Source organism: Papio anubis, chromosome 1 (genome assembly GCF_008728515.1).
Source record: "Papio anubis isolate 15944 chromosome 1, Panubis1.0, whole genome shotgun sequence".
In the NCBI taxonomy this organism is placed as follows: Eukaryota; Metazoa; Chordata; class Mammalia; order Primates; family Cercopithecidae; genus Papio; species Papio anubis.
This window is the reverse complement of record NC_044976.1, coordinates 39427462-39452293: the sequence shown is the minus strand read 5'-3', so window position 1 is coordinate 39452293 and position 24832 is coordinate 39427462. Positions and strand designations below refer to the sequence as shown.

General features: G+C 38.4%; 1 protein-coding gene across 17 annotated transcripts in view; it reads left to right on the top strand.

The window, feature by feature from the left end:
• The window catches only part of SCMH1 (Scm polycomb group protein homolog 1), a 225002-nt gene that overhangs the window by 59766 nt on the left and 140404 nt on the right, over positions 1 to 24832 (top strand). For 7 of the 17 annotated variants that reach the window (XM_031667500.1, XM_031667486.1, XM_031667502.1 and 4 more), the window contains exons 3-4: positions 16615 to 16683; positions 17142 to 17165. Coding sequence is in view for 7 of the 17 variants with exons in the window: in XM_031667486.1 (XP_031523346.1) it covers positions 16615 to 16683; positions 17142 to 17165 (93 nt within the window). In the remaining 10 variants the exon portion in view is untranslated. Of the gene's footprint in view, positions 1 to 15210; positions 15357 to 16614; positions 16684 to 17141; positions 17166 to 18107; positions 18315 to 18857; positions 19042 to 24832 lie in introns of all 17 variants that reach the window. The other 10 variants (XR_004184447.1, XM_031667498.1, XM_031667499.1 and 7 more) reach the window with 4 other exon arrangements.

Sequence of the window (24832 nt, the reverse complement as noted above, 5' to 3'; positions counted from 1 at the left end):
ATACTGACTGGCTTAAGATTATTTAGCTCTGACACTCTGACAGGCATAAATGTAGGAGGTGGCACTACTACTTTGTTTAGGGCTGTCACCAGAAAGCTGTTACAAAATAATATTTGTCCTGGACTGTGAGGAACAAATAGGAATTTCCCAAATAGAGAAAAGGGGAAGGTCCAGAGGTATGAAAGAGTATGAGTTTGGATGCAGTTTACAGTTGTATGAGCTTGGAAAGAATATATGTCTGGATACAGTTTAGGGATTGATCCTTGAAGACTTTTAAATGGGCTAGTGACATGTTTTATCTGATTTGTATTTTAGAAAAATAATACTGATGTATGATTGGAAAGCAGTGAGAACAGACAAAGGAATTAAATAACTGTTTTTATTGATCAACGTGAGAGATAATGAAATCCTAAACTCTGAATAGGGGCAGGGGAGATTAAAGAGAAGAGATGGTTATTTTAGAGGTACAACTGACAGAATTGGATAACCAGTTGGATTTGGAGGGCAAGAGGGATTACAGGTTTCTGATTTGTTGTGTTAACTGGGATAGGGACTGCCAGAGAAGAAAGACAGAAACTGATTATTAAATAGTACCTGTGTACTATAATATACTCTGAAACATGGCCATTATTCTTAGAACACTTTGAAAACATGATAGGTGACTAGCTCCTTTTTTAATGTGTAGAATTCTGTCAGATGCTGTATTCTCTTTATTTTGGGACAGTTGCCTGACTGAGGGACAGTTACCTGATTCACTGAGTAGTTTATGGCAGTACTTAAAAATTACACATTTTGTAATGCATTTGTTTCTTTTTCTTGAGTACTGCTTTCCATGTTTCAGTAGTTTGTACCAAGAGTCTATTTCTTCCTAGAAGCTATAAGTTCCTTTTTCATTGTTCTTTTTTTTTGTTGTTGTTTTTTTTGAGACAGAGTCTTGCTCTGTTTCCCAGACTGGAATGCAGTGACATAATCCTGGCTCACTGCAGCCTGGACTTCCTGGGCTCAAGCAATCCTGCCATCGCAGCCTCTTAAGTAGCTGAAACCACAGGTTCCACGCCCAGCTAATTTTTAAATTTTTTTGTAGAGACGGGGTCTCACTATGTTGCTGAGACTGGTCTCGAACTCCTGGGCTCAATGAATCCTCCTGCCTTGCCTCCCAAAGTGCCGGGATAGCAGGCATGGGCCACTGAACTTTTTGAACCATTTGATGCCTTTCTGCCCTTAACTATTTGTTATTTTGTTCATTTTGCTGCATAACTGAATATGGATTTTGTTTTCTTTACTGGAATACTTCCTCTTTTCTTTTCTTTCTTTTTCTCTTTTTTTTTTTTTGAGACAAGTCTTGCTCTGTTGCCCAAGCTAGACTAATTTTTTTAAATTGCATTGGTTACTTTTGAATATTGTTTTACTGATGATCTTTCAACCTGGTTTCTATTTGTTGTGGCTTCCTTTAATCAATTTTGTGTATACTGGTAGCTCATCTTTACTTAAGCAATATAGTACTAAAAAATTGTATGTAAATGGAATATATATTGTATGTTTAATTTTTAAGAATATATGTTTTCTAATTATGAAAAATTTTAAACATAAATTTAATCATGATCCCCTAATATATTTTTCAGTAATTTTAAAGCCTAATCTAGTTTTTAATCTTTACTAATGATTCAGAGGAAAACAGGCATAGCAAGCTACTAGAAAGACAGGGGATGTAAAAACCAGGAGAGAAGGCAAACAACTGGCCAATGTTGCTGGAATGTAGTAGAAAAGGGAGAAGTCATAACAGATAAGATTAGAGAGGTGGCAGGAATCAAATCCTGCATGGCTTTGTAAAGCATCCTTAACTGAGTATGAAGCTATTGGAGGTCCTTCAGAAGAGAAATGACCTTATCTGTTTTATGTTTTAAAATACTCATTTTGACCTAGTAGTAGGGTTCTCCTCCAAAACAGAAACAATGGGAGCTGGATAGGTAGGTAGAGAGAGATTTATTGTGGGAATTGGCTCACAGGATTATAGAGGCTGAGAAATCCCATGATATACTATGTGTAAGCTGGTGCCATTAGTCTGAGTCCAAAGACCTAAGAATCAGGGAGCTGGTGGTGTAACTCTGCCTTCAGTGCCAAAGACCTGAAAACCAGTGGGGAAGGCAGAGGGGACTGTTGTAAGTCTTGGGATCTGAGGCTCAAGAACTAGGAGCTCCATTGTCTAAGGACAGGATAAGATGGATATCCTAGCTCACAAAACGAGAGAATTCACTCTTCCTTCACCTTTTTGTGCTATTTGGACCCTCAGTGGATTGGATAATGCCCACACACATTGGTGAGAGCAATATTCTTTACTCAGTCTACTGATTCAAATGTTAATCTCTTCAAGAAACACAACCACAGATACACTCAGAAATAATATTTACCAGCTATCTGGGCATTCCTTAGCCCAGTTAAATTGACAAATAAAGTTAACCATCACAAGTACTCCTTTCAACTCAGCACCCATATGTATTTCCTTAAGCCATATTTGATCTCCAAATGAAGATAGTAACAGGGTCATTATTCTACCTAACATAAACAGCTATCTTGCATACAACCGAAAACACACTAACCCCCTCCCCAGGAGAGTGAAGTTCTTCAGTGATGTTTACTCTTCTCCTGATAGTCTGTAACCTAAATATTATGATGTAAAATTAAAAACACTTAAATATTGGTATAAAGTCAATACAACTTTTGTTACATGATAAGAAAAGATAGGAAAGAACGCAAAGATATTTGCTTAATATGTGTATATATACAAACAAACATTCATAATGAAATAAGGAGGAAATACTCAGAACAATTATAGTTGTTTCTGTACTGGTCACATGGTTATTGCTGGTATTTATAACTTACCTATTCTGTACTTTTTTTATTTTTATTTTTTTATTTTTGCCTTCTGCAAGAACCTCATGATTCTTTACCCAGCAGGGTGACCCAAAGGTTTGGCCCATTTGTAGTTCTGCCTGGATTGCGTTTTTGTAGTTATCCATTGGCCTTAATCACAGAGTGGAGTAATACTGAGAAACACCCTAAGGTATCTCCTGTATTCTAGACATACTCTTCAGTTCTTCCATTGTGGAGTAGTAGTTCAGTTTCTCCTTGATAGTCCGGATGAATCACCTCAGGGAACAACACCGCAACTCCCTCTTTACCTGTTGACTCAGAGGCGTGAGGAACCCAGAGTAGCTAGGTGGCAGTCTTTAAAAAAAAAAAAAAAAATTGGAGATTTTTTGGTTTTGTCTTTTATTATTTTTAAACTGAAACATAATTGTACATATTTATTGGGTACAGTGTGATATTTCAATACATGTACATAATGTGTAATGATTGAATCAGTAATTAGCATATCAATTGCTTCAAACATTTATCATTTATTTGTGTTGGGAGCATTCAGAAATACGCTCTTTTTGCTGTTTGAAAATACACAATAAGTTCTAATTATAGTCACCTATAGTGCTGTAGAACACTATAACTTACTTCTTTTATTTAGCTGTACTTTTATATTTGTCCCCCTACCTCCCCTTTTTTCCCTTTAGTAACCACTATTCTGTCTACTATGAGGTCTACTTTTGTAGCTTCCACATATGACTGAAAACATGTGGTATTTCTCTTTCTGTGCCTGGCTTATTTCCTTAACCTGGTGTTCTACAAGCTAATCCATGCTGCCACAAATGACAGAATTTCATTCTTTTTATGGCTAAATAGTATCCCATTGTTTGTATATACCATATTTTCTTTATTTATTTATCTAATGATGGACACTTTGGTTGATCCCATATCTTGACTATTATGAATAGTGCTGCAATAAACATGGGAGTGCAGATAACTTTTTGACATACTGATTTCCTTCCCTATGGATATATACCCAGTATTGGAATTGCTGGATCACATGGTAGTATTCTTTTTAGATTTTTAAGGAACCTTCATCCTGTTTTCCGTAGTAGCTGTACTAATTTACTATACCACCAACAGTGAATAAGAGTTCCCCTTTCTCCACATTTTTGTCAGCATTTATTTTTGTCTTTTTAGTAGTAGCCACTGTAACTAGGGTAAAATGATATCTCATTGTGGTTTTGATTTGCATTTCCCTGTTGATTAGTGATGCTGAGCATTTTTTCATATACCTGTTAGCCATTTCTGTGTCTTCTTTTGAGAGATATCTATTCAGCTCATTTGTTTATTTTTAAATCAGATTATTTGTTGTTTTGTGTTTTGGGGGGAGTTTTTTGGTTTTTGCTGTCGTTTGAGCTCCCTGCATGTTCTAGATATTAATCCCTTGTTGGATGAATAGTTTACATATATTTCTCTGATTCTGCACTTTTTTCCCTCTGTTGATTGTTTCCTTTGCTGTGCAGAAGCTTTTTAGTTTGATATAATCTCATGATGTCTAATTGTGTAATTTTGCTTTTGTTGCCTTTGCTTTTGAGGTCTTCTCCATAAAATGTTTGCCCAAATCAATGTCTTGAAGCATTTCTCCTGTGTTTTTTTTCTAGTAGTTTTATAGTTTCAGGCCTTCATTTAAGTCTTGATCTGTTTTTAATTGATTTTTGTACATGGTGAGAGGTCTAGTTTTATTTTTATGTACAGGGGTCTAGTTTAATTTTTCTGCATATGGATATCCTGTTTTCCCAGTGGAGAAAACTTTATTTCCCAGTGGAGAAAAACTTTATTTATTGAGGAGACTGTCCCTTCCCCAGTGAATGTTCTTGATGCCTTTCTCAAAAATCAGTTGGCTATAAATACATGGATTTATTTCTGGGTTCTCTATTCTGGGTTCCATTGGTATATATGTGTGTTCTTATGCCAGTACCATGGTGTTTTGTTTACCATGTCTTTGTTATATATTTTGAAATCCAGTAGTGTGATGCCTCCAGCTTTGTTCTTTTTTGCTCAGGTTTGCTTTGGCTATTTGGAAACTTTTATGGTTCCATACAAATTTTAGAATTTTTTTCTATTTTTGTGAAGAATGTCATTGGTGTTTTGATAGGGATTGCATTGAATCTATAGACGACTTTTGGTAGTATGGTTATTTTAACAATATTAAGCCTTCCAATCCATGAACATGAGATATCTTTCTATTTGTTTGTGTCCTCTTCCATTTCTTTCATCAGTGTTCTGTGGTTTCCCTTGTAGAGATCTTTTACCTCCTTGGATAAATTTATTTGTAGGGTTTTTTTTTTTTTAATAGCTATTGTAAATGAGATTGCTTTCTTGATTTGTTTTGTTGTTGTTGTTGTTGTTTTACTAATTCATTGTTGGTTCAGTGCTACTGATTTTTATATGTTGATTTTGTGTCCTGCAGCTTTCCTGAATTTGTTTATCAGTTCTAAGAATTTTTTGGTAGAGCTTTTTTTTTTTTTTCTTTTTGATGGAGTCTCGCTCTATTGCCCAGGCTGGAGTGCAGTAGTATGAACATGGGTCACTGCAGCCTTAACCTCTCAATAGATCCTCCCACCTCAGCCTCCCAAGTAGTTGGGACCACAGGCATGTACCACCATCCTGGCTAACTTTTTGTATTTTTTGTAGAGATGGGGTCTTGCCATGTTGCCCAGATTGGTCTTGAAGTTCTGGGCTCAAGTGATCCTTCTGTCTCACCCTCCCAAAGTGCTGGGATTACAGGCGTGAGCCACCGCACCCAGCCGTCTTTCCCCTTAATACTGCTTTGGCTGTATCCCATAGGTTTGGGTATGTTTTGTTTCTATTTTCATTTGTTTCAAGAAACTTTAAAATTTTCTTCTTAATTTCTTCATTGACCTATTGGTTTTTCAGGAACATGTTTAATTTCTTTGTATTTCTATGATTTTGAAAGTTCCTCTTGTTATTGATTTCTATTTTTATTCCATTGTGGTCTGAAATGATACTTGATATGATTTCAGTTCTCTTAAATTTGGTGAGATTTACTTATGGTCTAATTTGGAGAATGTTCTATGTTCTGATGAAAAGAATGTATGTTATACAGCTGTTGGAAGACAGTAAAAGTACTGTCACCTAGCTGGCACTGTAACTGCATCTTTTGTGTGTGTGTGTGTGTGTGTGCTTTTTTTTTTTATTTTTAGTAGAGACGGGGTTTTACCACAAGGCCATTCCATAGTTCTGTCAAGCCAGCTGCTTCAGGATGATGCATGTTGAGATCGTTAATTCCATGAGCATAAGCTCATTGCCACACTTCTTTGTGTGGCTTCTTGGTCAGAAGCAGTGCTGTCTGTAATGGTGGATAAGGGATTTTGTGAGTCTGCAGTTGGTAGTTTTGACAGTAGAATTGCATGCAGGGAAGGCAAATCAGTATCCAGAGTAAATGTCTATTCCAGCTGGACAAAATACTGTCCCTTCAATGAAGAAAGCAGTCCATTGTAATCAACCTGTCACTGGGTAGCTGGCTGATCACCCTGGGGAATAGTGCCATATCAGGGGCTCAGTGTTGATCTCTGCTGCTGGCAGATTGGACACTCAGCAATGGCCATCGCCAGATTGGCCTTGGTATGTGGAAGTCCATGCTGCTGAACTTATGCATAATTTCTATGCAAATAAGGAATGGAGGTGCCATTTACTGGGTTGGGGAAGATGAAAAGTAACAAGATGACAGAGGATGGCCTTCTGTTTTAGTCATGTTAAGTTCTTAATATCTGATTGATAACCATGTAGAGATGGCCTACAGGTGGTTATATGTGAATGTGTGTGGGATTCTAAGATTCCAGTTCTGGAAATGTGAATTTGGAAGTGATCTTAATGGAGTGGTAAGCAGACATACCCTATTTGAATGAGGTGATAATATGGGGTAGTGAGGAGGCAATAACTGTGAGGTAGTCAAGAGGCAATAACTGCAGGTAACTCTTAAGTTTTCCTGTGAAGGAGAGCAAAGAAATAGAGGAATATAATAGGAGGGATATGTGTGGGATTAAGAGAAGGGTGTGAGGTTTTGTTTATTTTAGGTTTTCATTGATAGGAAATAATAGAGCAGTAAGAATGCTGGTGCAAATGATCTGTTAGAAAGGAGGTACTTGACGGTAGGATCAGCAATGTGGCACAATAGGAAACTCCTGACTCTCCCTCCACCCATGGGTGCACCAAATAAATATCTATTCATGGATCAGTTCTCTGTCAGAGAAAGTCAGAGACTAGTTGAAAAATTCCTACCCGTGGGGCAACTGAGGAAACATCCTCATCGAATGGGTAGGAAAAACTGAAGCACACTAGGGCCAGACCCTATCCTGGGCATTGTGCCATAAAATTGGGAAGGGAAGCCCCAACATCCAACTTCTCCCCATGGAGAGGAGGGTTTTAACCCCACATATAGCATCCTAACTTAAGATTCTTCATGGCCTGGCTCTTAATTCATCAACTCTGGGAGCAAAGGGGATTAGACATATGCAAGTCTTTCTAGACCACAGGAAAAAAGCAGCAGTTAGATATGGGCACTTAAGCACTTCAGAGCTTTCATCCCCCAGGAGCAATACATAGAAGGGACTTAAGAAATGAAGCCCCCTGTTTGCCCCCAGAAGGAGTTTATGACACACTATTCCAGCAGCTTTTTGGTTGTTTGGCTTCTAACTAACTTACATTGGGGGAGTTTAGGAGCAGTCAAATATTAACCCGCCACCAGCCTGGGAAGAGTTTGTCCACACATTGAATACCTCAGCTTACACAGCTTCCACCAAGGGTCTACATCCTAAACCTCTCAGCTCTGGGAGAAGAAAGGATTGGCCTATGCAGATCTCTAGACCTCTGCAGGAAAAAAGCAGCAGATTTATATGGGTACAGAAGCACATCCCTGGACTTTATTCCCCAGGAGAAGTGCAGAGAAGAAGCTTAAAATGTAGCCCCCGATTTTTCCGCAGAAGGGGTTTATGACATACTCTTCTGGTGACTACTTGCCAGCCTGGCTTCCAAATAACTTGCATTGAGGAATTAAAGGGGTAGACAGCTATTAACCTTGCACCACCCTGATAAGCATATGTCCACATGAGTGCCCCAACTTTTACAGCTATCTCCCAAAGGATTACATCCTAAACATCTTAGCTCTGGGAGCCAAGGGGACTAGGCATAGATGAGTTTTTCTAGATCACAGAACAATGGGATGGCTTTAAATAGGTATACAAATACCTTCAGAGGTCATACCTCTTATGAGCAGTACAGAAAGGAAGTAGGAACATGTAGGTCCCATTTGTTCTCCAAAAGGGGCTTATAGCACATACTTCCAGTGGCTACTTGACAGCCTGGCTTCTGATGAACTTGCATTTGGGATCTGATGGGAAAACAAACAGTAGTCCTCTAGCTAATCTCAGTGATAAATCCAAGGCTACTCATTCTTCCTCGAAGGAGTTTGGTCATGGCTCAAGTGCCACAACTTCTATAGCTTCCACCCAAGGGACAAGATTTGGGAATCAGTGGAGCTTTGCATTCCTGAGTAGCCTTAGACCACAGCAAACAAAAAGGGGGACGTACAGTAGAACCACTTCTATGAGCTGCTCCCCAGGATCAGAGGGTGCAACCTGAATGTGAGTACAGTTTTTTGCCACAGATCTCGTTAGCTTAGTGCAGGGAGAGTGGGACATAAATGCCAGGCTCAACTGTGAAGATAGAAGGAAATGGAAAACCCATTCAGTACCTCAACATCTCCAGCTACATCTAGAGATTCTGGCTCCTACTCTATGGTATTGTGGGGGTATTGACAGAATGTGGCACATCCTAAGCTTGAGGGAACCATCATAAAAGAGACAGCAGTCTGAATAAACACAGAGATTAGAGAGTGCCTTAAAATTTTTGGCTGGATGGATTGGTGAGATCCTTCTCCTACATGAAGCCAGTCTGACAAGTTAGGGAGAGGTTATATTCTTATTTAATGCATAGAAGCTAATACAAAAATCAAAGAACAGAGAATCTATTTTTAAAAAAAAAGAGAGAGAGAGAAATCTCCACAAGTGAAATAGAGATATGTGATTCGCCTGACAGAGAATTTAAGATAATGGTTATAAAGATGTTCACTGAAGTCAAAAGAGCAATGAAAGAACAAACTAAGAACTTTGACAAAGAGATAGAAAGTATAAAATAGTACCAAATAGACATCAAAGATGTGAAAAGTACTATAACTGAACTAAAAAATTCAGTGGAGGTGTTCAACAGCAGATTCGATGAAGCAGAAGAAAGGATTGATGAAATCAAAGACAGGTCATTGAAAAAAATCCAATCTGAGCAAAAAGAAAGCAGAATGAAAAGGATAGTTTAAATAGAGTTTATGAGACCTGTGGGACACCATCAAGTGGACAACATATGCATTATTGATATGTCAGAAAGAGAAGAAATAAAATATATTCAAAGAAATTACGTCAGAAAACTTCCTAAGCCTGGGGAAGGAAATAGAAAGCCAGATCCAGGAAGTCCAAGAACACCAAATAAGATGAACCTAAAAAGATCCACACCAAGGCAAGTTGTAATCAAATTATAAGTTAGAGAGAGTTGAAAGCAGCAAGCGAAAAGTGAGTTGTCACATGTGAGGGAAGCACCCTAAGGCTATCAGTGGATTTCACAGCAGAAACCTTGCAGATCAGAAGAGAGTACGATGATATTATTCAAAACCCTGAAAGGAAAAAACACACAAAAACCAACACTGCTAGCAAAGCATGCTATACCCAGCAATCCTGTCTTTCAAAAACAAAGGGATAATCAAGACTTTCTCAAACAAAAACAGAGAATTTATCCCCACTAGACCAGCCTTACAAGAAATGCTAAAGGGAATTCAGAAGAGAACGTTAATCAGTAATGTGAAAACATATGAAAGTATAAAACTCACTGAAAGAGGAGATATTACAACTGGTAACATAGAAATACAAAGGATCATGGAAGACTACTATGAACAGTTATAAGCCAACAAATTGAACAACCAGAAGAAATGAATACATTGCTAGAAATATATAGTTTACGAAGAGTGAATCACAAAGCAGTTAGAAATCTGAATAGTCCAATTATGAGTAATGAGATTCAATTAGTAATTAAAAGTCTCCTATCAGAGTAAAGCCTGGGACCTAATGGCATCATAGCTGAATTGTACCAGACACTTAAGAACAAATACCAGTCCTTCTCAAACTCTTCCAGAAAGTTGAAGAGGAGGGAATTCTTCAAAATTTATTTTATGAGGCCAGCAGTACCTTGATACCAAAGCTAGACAAAGATACGACAAGAGAAGACTACATCTCCCTTTATCTGAATGGTAAGAGGAAAAAGAAGACTGCAGACCAATCTCACTGATGAACATAGATGCAAAAATCTTCAACAAAATACTAAGAAACCATATTCAGCAGTATATTAAAAGAATCATTCACCATGATTAAGTGGAATTTGCCCTTGGGATGTGATGCAGATGAATAAATGTGACTCACCATATAACAGAATGAAGGACAAAAATCACATGATCATCTCAATAGATGGAGAAAATGCATTTGACAAAATTCAACATCCTTTCATAATGAAAACTCTCAATATATTAGGTATAGAAGGAATGTTCCTCAACACATAGCTAACCTTGTCCTCAATGGTAAGAAGTTGAAGGATTTTCCTATAAGATCTAGAATAAGACAAGGATGCCCACTCTTACCACTTCTGTTCAACATAGTATCAGAAGTCCTAGCCCAAGCAATTAGGCAAGAAAAAGAAATAAAAGGCATCCAAATAGGAAAGGGTGAAATGAAATTGTCTCTGTTTGCTGACAACATGATCTTACATATTGAAAATCTTAAAGACTGCACCAAAACACCATTTGAATTAGACAAATCCAGTAAAGTTGCAGGATACAAAATCAACTAACAAAAGTCAGCAGCATTTCTATACACTAACAGTGAACTTTCCGGAAAAGAAATTAAGAAAACAATCCCATTTACAATAGCAATCCCATTTACAATACCACTTACTACTTTTTTTTTTCTTTTTATTATTATTATACTTTAAGTTCTAGGGTACATGTGCATAACGTGCAAGTTTGTTACATATGTATACTTGCGCCATGTTGGTGTGCTGCACCCATCAACTCGTCAGCACCCATCAACTCGTCATTTACATCAGGTATAACTCTCAATGCAATCCCTCCCCTCTCCCACCTCCCTATAATAGGCCCTGGTGTGTGATGTTCCCCTTCCCGAGTCCAAATGATCTCATTGTTCAGTTCCCATCTATGAGTGAGAACATGCGGTGTTTGGTTTTCTGTTCTTGTGATAGTTTGCTGAGAATGATGGTTTCCAGCTGCATCCATGTCCCTACAAAGGACACAAACTCATCCTTTTTTATAGCTGCATAGTAGTCCATGATGTATATGTGCCACATTTTCTTAATCCAGTCTGTCACTGATGGACATTTAGGTTGATTCCAAGTCTTTGCTATTGTGAATAGTGCTGCAATGAACATACGTGTGCGTGTGTCTTTATAGCAGCATGATTTATAATCCTTTGGGTATATACCCAGTAATGGGATGGCTGGGTCATATTACAATACCACTTACTTCTAAGTAAAATACATAGAAGTAACTTTAACCAAGGAAGTGAAAGATCTATACGCTGAAAACTGTAAGGCACTGATAAAGGAAATTAAGGATATCACAAATAAGTGGAAAGATATCTAGTGTTTATGGATGGGAAAAATTAATATTGTGAAAATATTTATACCACCAGAAGAAATCTACAGATTTAATGCAACCGCCATCAAAATTCTAATGTCATTCTTCACAGAAGGAGAAAAAACAATGCTAAAATTAATGTAGAGCCACAAAAGATCCCAAATAGCCAAACAATCTTGACCAAAAAGAGCAAAGCTGGAGACATCACACTACTGTATTACAAAGTTTATTACAAAGCTATAGTAATCAAAAAAGCATGGTGCTGGCATAAAAACAGACAAATCTACTGATGAAATAGGACAGAGAGCCCAGAAATAAACCCGTGCATCTACAGTCAATTGCTTTTTGACAGGAACACACATTGGGGAAAGGAAAATCTGTTCAAAAAGTGGTATTGGGAAAACTGGATATCCACAAACAGAAGAATGAAAGTGGATCTTTATCTCACCCCTCATACAAGAATCAACTCAAAATGGATTAAAGACTTGAAACTATGAAACTGAAACTATAAAACTGCTAGAGGTCTGGACAGATTTCTCTGATTTGAACTCAAAAGCATAAGCAATAAAAGCAAAAATAGACAAATGGAATTGCATTCAAGTGAAAAGCTACTGCACAGAAAAGGAAATAATAGAGTGAAGAGACAACCCACAGATTGGGAGAAAATATTTGCAAATCATACACTGGAGAAGGGACTAATATCTGAAATATACTAGGAACTCAGACTACTCAGTAACAAGAAAGCAGCCCTGTTAAAAATAAGCAAAGAACTTGAATAGATATTTTTCAAAAGAAAACATATAAATGGGCAACAGATATATGAAAAAAAGGTCCAACATCTCTAATCATCAGAGAAATGCAAATGAAAACCACAGTGAGATACCCTACAGCCAACACCTGTTAGGTTGGCTGTTATCAAAAAGATGAAAGATAAATATTGACAAGGATTACAAGAAAAAGGAACCTTTATACACTGTTGTGGATATCACAAATTAGTACAGCCATTTTGAAAAACAGGATGGAGGTTCCTCAAAACACAAAATAGAAATACCATATGATTCATCAGTCCCACTACTGGCTATATCCCCAAAGGCAATGAAATCAGTATGTTAAAGGGATAGCTTCATCTGCATGCCTATATTCATTGCAGCACTATTCACAGTAGCCAAGATATGGGAATAACTTAAGTGTCCATCAATATATGAATGGATTTTAAAATGTGTATATACACAGTGGAATACATTCTGCCTTAAAAAATGGAAATTCTGTCTTTTTTGGCAACGTGGATGAACCTAGAGGATATAATGTTGAAGTCAGGCACAGAACAACAAATATCATATAATCTCACATGTAGAATCTAAAAAAAGTCTAACTTATAGAAGTAGAGAGTAGAATGGTGATAACCAGAGGCTGGGAGGGGAAGGGTGAGTATAGATAAAAGGGAGATACATTGGAGATACATTGATATAGATAAAAGGGAGATATAACAGAAAGTTATAGTTAGATAGGAGGAGTAGTTCTGGTGTTCTATTGCAGAGCATGTTGACTGTAGTTAATAATAATGTATTATATATTTCAAAATAGCTAAAGAGAGAATTTTAAATGTTCTCACCACAAAGAAATGATAAATATCTGAAGTGATGGATATACTAATTGCTGTACTCTGGTTTGATCATTCCACAATGTGTATTTGTATTGAAACATCACTTTATACCCCAAAAATATGTAAAATTATTGTTGGCCAATTACAAAGAATAGCAAAAAAAAAAAAAAAAAGGTGGGGGGATACTTGCAAAGTTTTTGAGAGGATGAGAGACTATGGGACCTGCAGCTAATATGGAGGGTTGGCTTTTGATAAAAACAGACACTTCATCCACAGTAACAGGAGAGAAGTCAGAAAAAACCATGAATGAATAGGTAATTTATTCACCAAACATTTAATGAGTCCCTGTTACTATACTACATACTGGGGATTCACCACTAAACAAGATCAAGTCTCTACCGTCATGAAATGAGTGGAAGGGCTTACTCTTACTTCTGTTTTCTCAATGAATCCTGAATTCCCTGAGAGTGAAGTTGGGGAGAGTATATTTGGAGTTTGGGGAGAGTATATTTGGAGTTTGAGGAGAGAGAGAAAGATACGAATTTTTTTTTTTTTTTTACAAAATGGAAAAGTAGGGTAGAAATGTGGTATGATTATTTCTGGGCGGTGTAAAGTGGCATTTGAGAATTATAGCTATGAGTTTAAAATGAGACCAATAAGCTTGCATTTGTTTTTCTTCAGCACTGGTGAGCTGCTGGGGTAGGCACAGTATAGGTCGATACGTGGCTTTAACCAGATTTAGGATTCAGCCTTTAGTAGGTATGTTTGACAAAAAAGAGATGGGAAGGAATTAAGAGTGTTTGCCAGACAATGATGTTAGTGAGGACCATGGAGTTGGAGCTGGACAAGAAGTTAAGTAAAGACATGATAGGTGATTGATGGTGAGAAAGTAGTAGGGTCAGTAGATGAATCTAAATTTTCAACTGAGGAAAATGTATTCTCCTTATATGAGTAATGTATCCTCTTTATGGAAAATTTGAAAATATATAAGATTATAAAACAGAAAGTGGGGACGGTGTCAGGGAACCCAGTACTACCACCCAAAGATAACCAGTTGTTTATATTTGCTGTGTTTACTTATATATTTTTTCTAATGATAATTTCCGCAGTTGCATAAGTTTCCAGGGCTGCTTGTAACAAATATCATGGACTAGGTGGCTTAAACAACAGAAATTTATTTCCTCACAATTCTGAAGGCTAGAAGTCTAAGATCAAGGCATTGGCAAGGTTGATTTCTTTCTTCTGAGGCCTCACTCCTTACCTTCTGAGGCTTCTCCCTGTGTTAATTACATGATCTTTTCTCTGTACCTGTGTCCAAACTTTCTCTTCTTATGATAACACCAGTCATGCTGAATTAGTGACCACCTTAGTGACCTCATTTTAATTTAATTATCTCTTTAAAGACCCTTTCTCCAAATATTGTGGGGTCCTAGAAGTGTTGCTTTTCTGGTCAGAAACCTGTGGCCAGTGGTGCCTTTGCCTGAGTTTTGCTTGAGCCCACTGGGCTCGTTCCACTCACTTGGCCTGGCAGGCTGCTTACGCTATCAGCCTGGATCCCTCGCCTCCAAGAGAGACTAGAGTTAGGCATGGAGTGGTGAGGAGTGTGTATGAGCAAGCTTGGGGTCCATCTACTGCGCAGTCAGACACACCAGCTCCTGCCGCAAGGTGGGCAGCTCCAGGTGTCAGCAGCTCTCTGTGAGGCTGCAGCTGGACCAGGCGCACCACAAGCAGCTTCCCTGGCTGGCACTGGGGAATGCAGTAGCGCCCAAAAGCTTGGAGGAACCACAGGGCCCCAAAGTGGAAGTCACAGCCCTGGCTCCAGAAGCTCCCAGGTCTGGGCTCCCCAAAGGGCTGCAGCTCTTCCCTCCTTCTCCTTGCCCAAACTGCTGCAAGCAGGGGGCATGTTTCAGCCCTGTTGGTGTTACAGCAACTCTTTTAGCCACACCATTCAGCAGGTCCTGAGTTCTTGTTCTGCAACCAGGAAGAAGGAGATATGCAGACAAGCTGAGGGTGAGCAAGATGAAGAGGATCTGTATTGAGCAATAGAACAGCTCAGAGATGACCCACAGTGCCAGGATGTCCCAGTGAGTGTTCAGCCCTAGCAGAAAGGATAGCTCCTCTCTGCAGGTAGGTTGTCCCAACAAGTGTTCACTCAATTCTCTGCAGAGAGGAGGTCCTAGAGTGGGTGGCTCCTCTCTGCAGGCAGGTTGTCACGTCATTTCTGTAGCTCTCAGCAAAGAGGAGGCCCTAGAATGGGTGGCTCCTCCTCTGCTCTGCTCTGGCTGTTCCTAGGGTTTTTATGGACCCCAGAGGTGAGGAAGTGTGTGCCCATTGGTCTGTGGGTGGCCATGGGCAGGCCTGGAAAAGGCACCACAAGTCCCCACTCCAGTCTGCAGGACTGGCAGTTCAGCCCCCAGCCTTCAGACCCTCCCTGGCCTGAAGGTGGGCCTCACCAGGGATCCGCCCTTTTCTGCTTAGGAATCTGTCTGCCTCCTGCTGCCATTCATAGCACCCAGGCTCCGCCCTGACTTTGCTCCAAGATCAGAGCTGGTGCCAACAGCAGGGAGAAGCCAGGCAAGGGGAGCAGGCACTTCTGATCCTGCGAGGGCAGAGGGGTCCTTCCTGGACCCCCAAGAGTGCAGGGGTACCTGGGTCTGCAGCCACATTTGGGGGACTGCAGCTGTGCCCGTCGGGGCAGGGCTCCTTCCTGTTCCATGGAGCAGGAGGTCTGGGTTTGCAGCCTCGGTTTGGGTGGCTGCAGCTGTGCCCAGAATGGCAGGACTCCTGCCTGCTCCCAGGTTCCCACCGGCCCCATGGAGCGTGCATTCCCAGCTGTGCCTCTCTGCTGCAGCCGGCATGATGACAGCAGCTGCTCCAGATGGCCCACCGCTGCCATCACAAATACAGTTACATTCTGCGGTGCTGCGGAGTGGGGACTTTAGCATGAAGTTTTGGAGGATACAGTTGAGCCCATAACTGGGGTGCTATTTGTTTTTAGTGTTTTAAATAATTGTGATCATTCCATGAATATAAAATATTGTTCCCATATTTTACCTAATAACATTGTAACATAAACATTTTCCCATTTGTTCTTTAGCCTTTGTAAAAATTTAATAGCTTCAACATACTTTGTCAAGTGTTTGTATTATCAAATCTTAATCAGTCTTCTATTTTGAAGAATTAGCTGTTCCTTTTTTTGTTATTATAAACAATGCTAAAGCTTTTTACATGAAACCTTTTTCTTGTGTTTTGGAGTATTTTTCCCTAGCATAGATTCTCAGAAGTGGATTACTATATTAAAAACTGTTAATACATACTGCCAAATTGGAAAAGTATTTAATCTTATATTTTCTTTCCACATGACTATTTTTCTCTCCCCCTGCAGTGATAGACTGGAATGATGTTAGAAAACACAAATATGGTCACCTATCAGAGTCTGCATCCCAATATCAAGGTAAGGGGGGAAAAAACTCCGTTTGGTGTGGAAAAATTTTACTCAACATCTTCTCCCATAAAACCTTTGTTCTTAGAGGTCTGAGTTACAAGTAACTCACTTGTTATATCAGAAGCAAATATTGCAGTTTACAGAGATATTGGTCATAAGCAATATACTTTGTTTTAGCTGGAAATAGGAAACCTAGATTCTGAGTATAGGTAGTGCCAAATTAGCTTCATAGTTTTAGGCACAGTTGCTTAGCCTCTCTGGTTTTCTATAGTTTTTATAGGCTTGGGAATAGGCAAAATTGGGTGGTGTGCTTCCACAATGACTACTAAGAATCTCAGTGTCTTTTAGGATAAGATAACTGAACTAGACAAACGCTCAATTTCCTGTTTTACCCCAGAATTTCACCTTCCATCATATTGGTTGTTTGTCTTAATGACTTATGCTCCAACATTTTTTTTCTTTACTAGAAACTGCTGACATCCTGGAGCTAGGTAAGCTATTTTTCTTGTGTTTCTGTTAAATAAGGGTAATTGGTAAACCCAGGATTAGATTATAACCAGTTTTAACCAACTAGGAAAAGAATTCCATGTGTCTCTGTCTCAGAAACCAGTGAATCCTGTGCTCTTGTCTGCCTAATTATCCCATGTACTTCATCTCAGCTGTCACATCAAGTCCTGCTTATCAGTAGGCCACAGACCAAGCTAACAAGAAGGGAGGGAAGGTGGTTAATTACATAGGGTATAGGGAAGAACAGGAACTGAACCAAACTGGAAGTACCATCTTAATTTACTGAATCCAGAACTAAAACAAACCCCTGCCATCCATAAATCAGTGTTTGGTGGGATTTTTCCTCCCCAAAAAATACTTGTAAGGTAAATTGAACTGAAACTAAACCTAAACATTTTCTAACTTTATTCACAAATAAAAACTGAAATATTAAAATATTATCAAGTAAGAAGTCAGACCGATAATTGCATTTGGTTTTCCTCCCTGGTTGGTGTACTTCAGGACTGAGATTTGAGTAATAAAACTAGTTCTAATACTTCTCAATCAGAGTTCCTGCATAAACATCAGTCTTAACATCTTAGAATCCTTTAAAATCCTTTTATATGTTGCATAGATTTTGATATCCAGATACCTTTATCAATTTTTGTTCAAATTATTTTGATATATTTTGTTACAACTTGATATATATTTAGCTCTATTATTATCATTGTCTGTTTGCCTCCTCTTGCCTTTCTTCCCTGCAACATATTACTTTGCATTGCCCAATGACACAGAAGATAACATGAAGTAGTAGAACACTAGACTAGGAGTCAGAACTCCTAGGCTTTTTGAGAGCCAGTTCTGCCACTTAGTAACTTTGTGACTCTGATCCTTAGTTTTCTTATTTGTAAAATGGGGATAATAATCCCATTCTGCCTACTTCACAGGGTTGTAAAGAAGATTACATGAGCTAATGGATGTGAAAACATCTTAAAAACTCTCAAATACTTTTCAACTTTGGAGGATTATTATGATTTTCATTCTGTTCAGCGGCTATACTCAGACTTTACTCTAAGTCAAATCTTCTGACATTCTTTGAAGTGAAGCATTCTATGAATGTGAGCTGAAGAAATGAATGAAATGAAATAATGCAGGTAAAGGTGCCTGGCACTTGATAAATGATAGTTATTTTTTATTATTCTTTAAAACTTTCCTCAAGCTTTTTAAGGTACTGATGTGTGGTAGAAAAAACATGGACATAGGAGTCAGACAGGCCTTGGTTCAAATTCCTATTCCCACTTACCAGTTTTGTGACTTCAGGCAAATTACTTAATCTTTCTAAGCCTATTTCCTCATCTTTAAAATGGGAATAAAACTACTTTGCAGGTTATAATGAACACAGGAGATATTGGACGTAGTCTGGCATGGTACAGGCAAATGGAAGACAGTGATAGCTGCTGTTTTTGGTTTTGTAGCTAATATGAATGATAATAACAATTGTAACTCAGTGACAGCTTAAGGCATATTGTAAACTGTTGATGGGGAGTTGTGAAATGTGGGTACTCGATTTGACATAGAGTATATCAGTTACTAAAAGATGTTAAAATTGGAAAGTGTATTTTTCCTTGAGCATTGGTTGCATAGGCATATCCTCTGATATATAAGTTAATCCTGCATATTTCGTTTTTACCATCTAGCATAAGGAGCAGCTCCAAATAGCAAACTGAAACAAAATTCAGTAGATCTGTGGAATCTCAAAGTTGGAAAAGACCACAAAATAATGTATTCTTGCCCAGCATTTAAAATTCAACATTTTGAATTTTTTGTAAAATGTCTTAACCTTGAACTCCTCAAGTTGTTGAGAACCTAGAAGCTCCTCAGGTAATTCATTTCATATTTAGACATATTTATTGGGCCAAAATTTGCTTTTTGTAATTTCTGTTAGTCATCCCTCTAACTTTCTGGCCATTTGAAACAGGGTTAGCCTATTTTTCACTTACCCTGATTTCTAGAAGGAAGCTCTAGGGACTGCCTTCTCATTGCCACCCTGCCACTTTAATAGTTGAAGCCACAGTCATCTCACACCTAGATTATTAGAACAGCTTCCTAACTGGTCTTTTTGCCTCCAGCCCTATCCCCCTCCTGCCCATTCTTTACAGCCAGAATGACTTCACCCCAAAACCTTGAATGCTTCCTCTTCTCAGTAATATAGTATATTGGGCTCTCTAATGCCTGAACACTGCCGTTATCTGTAACCTTTTTTCTAAACTACTTTTTCTTTAAACTCCACCCAGCAGCCATACCAAAAGATCTGCTTTTAGAACTGCTTTTTCTCATGTCTGAGCCTTTATAATGCCTTTCTTTCTGTCTGAAACAAACAAAAAGTGTTTCCTTTTTCTTTGACTCCTGCTTATCCTTTTACACTTTAGCTTAGAAGCCTAGAGCTTTCTTCCTTTGGTAAGCTTCCACAAGCACTCTGCGTGCTCCTATAGCACCCTCTGTCTCTCCAGTATAGCACTTATCATATTATCTTAGTGGTGACTGTTTAGTCTCTGTCCCTCACTAGATTCTCTGTCTGTCACTAGACTGAAACTGTGTGAGGTCAAGGATGATATTTTGATCACAGTTATGTGTCCAGCACCCAGCACAGTGCTTTGACACACACTATCAATATTTGTTGGATGGATGGGGGATGGCTCTGAGACTTCACTTTTTTACTCATGCTAATTGTTCATGTTCCTTCACCTGGTCCTCAGGTGACATGGTTTTGGGTCTGTTTACCATCACTAGGTGATCATTTAAACTCAGATTTGCTCTCTCTCAGAGTATAGTTTTCAGAACTATATCCCAGGTATTATTTTATTAATCCAAGAAAGAATAGGATTATTACTTGCGTGCTTCTTTTCATTCACTCAGAAACTCATATTGAGCCTCTATTAAATTTCAGGCACTGTGTTAAACATTTAAATATTTTTAAAATGAATATGAGCCCCCATCCATAAAGAACTTACATAAATAATTATGATTATATAGGAGATAGGGAAATGGTAGAATTTGTCCAGCCTTTCTCTGCAAAGCCTTCTGACAGAAAATGTAAAATTTTTGCTGAGCTTTAGTCACTGAGTGTGAGTAACATGAGCAAAGATATGGGACCAAGAAAGCCATGAGTTTTAGGAAACACTAACGTCCTTGGTAGCTTGAATGTTAAGATTCTACATCTGTGAAGCCTCCCACATCCAGACCTTTCTCGTATCAGGATATCTGCCTGGACCCTCCAAAACACCTCTGATTTCTCTTCCTTATCTAAGCGTCTCTTTCTGTTGCCTGAAAGTCTGTGTCTTTTCAGAGGGACCTGTGTTATAGTGGAAAGAACATTTTTTCTAGATGCTTTATTTCTATTAAGTAAAAATTCTTCTAGTGACTTTTCCTTAATCTACAAAGAACTGCTAGAGTCTGTGAGAAAACAAAAGAATATCTCAGCATAAAAATGGCTAACTAAAATACAAACTGGCTGATAAGCCTAAAGAGATCTTTGACTTTATTAGTAATCAAAAATTACAAATAAAATTATAATATTATTTTATTTTTTCACTGATAAGATTTGTCAAAATTATAGAAATTGTTAAAACACAGTTTTAGCAAATATGTGGTAAACACACTGTGTACTTTTGGTAGGAATAGAAATTGAGTCTGGGCAATGTAGTGAGACCTTGTCTCTACTAAAAAGAAAAGAATTAGCCAAGCATTCTGACGCACACCTGTAGTCCCAGCTACTCTGGAAACTGAGCGCGGAGGGTTGCTTGGGTCCTGATCGGGGTTACAGTGAGGTATGATTGTGCCACCACACTCCATCCTGGGTATCTGAGTGAGACTTTGTCTCAAAAAAAAAAAACAACAAACAAACAAACAAAATTTGGCTTATACTTGTAATCCCCACAGTGTGGGAGTCCAAGGCAGGAGGAGGACAAGTCTAGGAGTTTGTGACTAGCCTGGACTCCACAGGGAAACCCTGTCTCTAAGAAAAAAAAAAAAAAAAAATCAGTATATTCTTTCTAGAGGATATTTCAGCAATATATATGTTGTATCAAAATCTAAACTGTGCACACTCTTTGTCCATTAGTCCCACCCTTAGGACAAATCTCACCCTTAGGACAAATCCCAAATCTGTGACTCATACCTGTAATCCCAGCACTTTGGGCAGCCGAGGCAGGTAGATCGCTTGAACTCAGGAGTTCAAGAACAGGCTGGGCAACTTGGCATAGCCCTGTCTCTACAAAAAATGCAAAAATTAGCTAGGCATGGTGGCACACACCTGTAGTCCCAGCTACTAGGGAGGCTGAGATGAGAGGATCGCTTGAGCCCAGGAAGTCGAGGCTGCAATTAGCTGTGTTCACACCACTGTACTGTAGCCTGACACTGACTCAAGGCAAGACCATGTCTCAAAATAAAATAAAGACACTTAAATTACCATCAGTGGCGTTTAACAAATATATTGTTGTTTAAACTTTGGTACATAGAACACTATTTATACGGTGTTAGTGGAGTGGAATTTCTGATCTAAAGACATTGATTATCCTTAATTGCTTTTAGGAATTTGGGTTCACATTTAGGTTGAACAAAGTGGAGTTCTTGTAAAGGAAAGTGGCCAGAACAGTAGCCAGACACGAGTAACAAGCCTGTCAAATGAGGAGCAGTCGAGGGATTTGGGACATAGAGATTAGATATATCTAGGATCAGTAGAGGTTAGAAGGCAGATGTTGGCTGACTTTTATAAAGAGTAGTCTGTCCATTTGTACTGTTGAGTAATAGCTCAATAATGAGTGTCGCATGATTGGAAGTATTTAAGCAGAGGCTGAAAGGACCATTCAAATCTCAACTTTTTTTTTTTTTTTTTTTTTTTTGAGACGGAGTCTCACTCTGTCGCCTAGGCTAGAGTGCAGTGGCGCGATCGCAGCTCATCGCAACCTCCACCTCCTAGGTTCAAGCAGTTCTCCTGCCTTAGCCTCCCAAGTAGCTGGGATTTACAGGTGCCTGGCACCACGCCCAGCTAATTTTTGTATTTCTTTTAGTAGAGACAAGGTTTCCCCATGTTGGCCAGGCTGGTCTTGAACTCCTGACCTCAGGTGATCTGCCCACCTCGGCCTCCCAAAGTGCTGGGATTACAGGAGTGAGCCACCACACCTGGCCCAAATCTCAACTTTTATATCACCTTATCAAGATGCCTTTTTTGACTGCCCTGCCTAAAATAGCACACCTTTTTTACCTCTTTTATTTTTTTAAATTTCAAAATAGCCAGGAATTGTATAATTAATGTGGTGTCTCTGTTACCCTCTGGACCAGCTGACGTATTTGTTTGTTTGTTTGTTTATTGTCTGTCTTTCCCGTTAGAATGTAAGCTCCATGTGGGCAGAGACTTCGGCTGCACTGTATTTTGCTATATATCACCAGTGCCTAGAACCAGGCTTAACATATAGTAGATATTCAGTAAATATTTGCTGAATGAATGAAATTAGAGAAAGTGATTCATGCATTTAACTAGGTGATCTCTTGTGCTTTATATTTTATGGGCCAAGGTACGTTAATGCCATTTTTAAGTCCCTTCAGGGCAGGGACCTTTTTTTCTTTTTTAATAATAAATGTAAACATCATGTGGTATGCATCAGCGTTTATAAAAACACTTTTATAAGCATTATTTAGTAAAGGAGATGGCTGACTTTTTCTCATCTGTGAAGTCTTAGCTCGGACATTTCCTCTGAAGAGTATCTGTCCGTAACTTTACTAAGATAGCTCCCAGTCTCTATCGCATCACCTCATTTTATTCCCTTCAAGTTCTTTTCACTTACTGTCTTGTTTATTTATTATGTGTTAGCTGTGTCTCATCATACACCGGCAAGTAAATGAGGGCAGGGACCCCTGTCATATTGCCGGGCACATAGAGGATAGTTAAATATCTGTTGAATATATAATTGAAAACATTCAAATTATACTGTTTGAATATTTTGAATTATAATTTTGAATTATAATGTTGGAATAATTGAAAATACTCAAATTTTATATGTTTAAATTATAAAACATTATACCTTTGTTAGTTAATATTAATTTTCACAGTAATCTCTGAGCCCAAGCATGAACGAGGTTTTCATGTTCTGCATTTTCAAGACAACCTGTACTACCTCGTTAACTTTATCATTATCATAACAGATTACTTGTGTTATGTTTATTAATGTCCCTGTTTATCTCTAGACTGAAAGCTCCATGAATTGGGAAATCATGTCTTACCTTGTTCCCCTAACATTTAACACAGTTCTTTGTACTTGGAGAAGTTTAAATATTTATTGAATGAAGAATCTATGTACAATCTTCTAAGACAGATATCGTCTTCATCTTTCAGATGAGTAAACTGAGGCTTGGAAGGATTAAATAATTTACCCAAGATAGTTAGCTGTAGAAACAAGACTTTTATCAACATCCTCAAACTCCCAATATTACATTATTTAAACTACACCAGTAGTAGTTCTTAGTCACAGATGTTAATCCAAATTACCTAGGGAGCCTTGGAAAATACATGTTCTCAGGCCACACTTGGAGCCTACTGAATGAAAACTTCTGAAGGTGGGGCCCAGAACTTTGTTTAAAGAAATGAGACTATAAGTATCACATGAGAGTCAATGATTTATACCAGAGGTCTGGCAAACTACTGTTGGGAGGTCAAATCCAGCCCTCTGCCTGTTTGTGTAAATAAAGTTTGAGTGGAACAGCTATGCTAATTTATGCACAGATTGTCTGTGGCTGCTTTCACACTGGAGTAGTGGAGCTGAGTAGCTATGACATAGACTGTATGGCCTAGAAAGCATAAAATTTTTATTATATTGTCTTTAATGGAAAGCTTGCTAACTCTGGATCTATACCTTGGTGCCTGTCCTATTTCTTTTGTGGTTACTTTAGTGCTTGGAGATATGGCAGACATATTATGTCTGGCTTCATCATGGGCATTACAATAGGTGTCCAAACATTCTTACTAAGTCATAAAAATTACCTTATTTTGCAATTCACCTGATAATAAGGAACTAAGTCTTAGGTAGCCCAAGAAGTCAAATAAAAGGAAAATACCCTCTAGCTATGGTTCAAGCCAGCCAGCCATCACAGTGGGTGAACTACTTTAAACAGAGGTTCCTTTTCATTCAGTTAGTAATAGAATGTTTCCTAAGTGGTAAAAGGGCTGAGGTTTCTAGCCTATGTACATTACGGAATAGGGATTGAATACCATGGTTGATATGTAAAATGGAGAACTGTAATTAATACCCTAATTACTGTGTTACCCCTGATGCTACCATTATTCTTAAGACCAAAGTCTCTTGGGTGCTTTTAGTCAGAACTTACACTAATATAAGCAGTTACCCAGGACTGACCAAAATTCTTGGTCTGTGCTTCCTAATACAGTAACTGTTAGTTACATGTGGAGATTTAAATTTAAATTAATTAAAATTAATAAAATTTAGTTTCTTACACTACCCACATTTCAAGTGTCCAGTAGTTATGTGGCTGGTGGCCACCTTATTGGCTAGCACAGATACAGAACATTTTAGTCAGCACAGAAAGTTTTACTGGACAGTGCTGCTCTAGATGCCAGAGTTGAAGATTCTCAATCCAGGGAAATCCAAAACTTGCTATT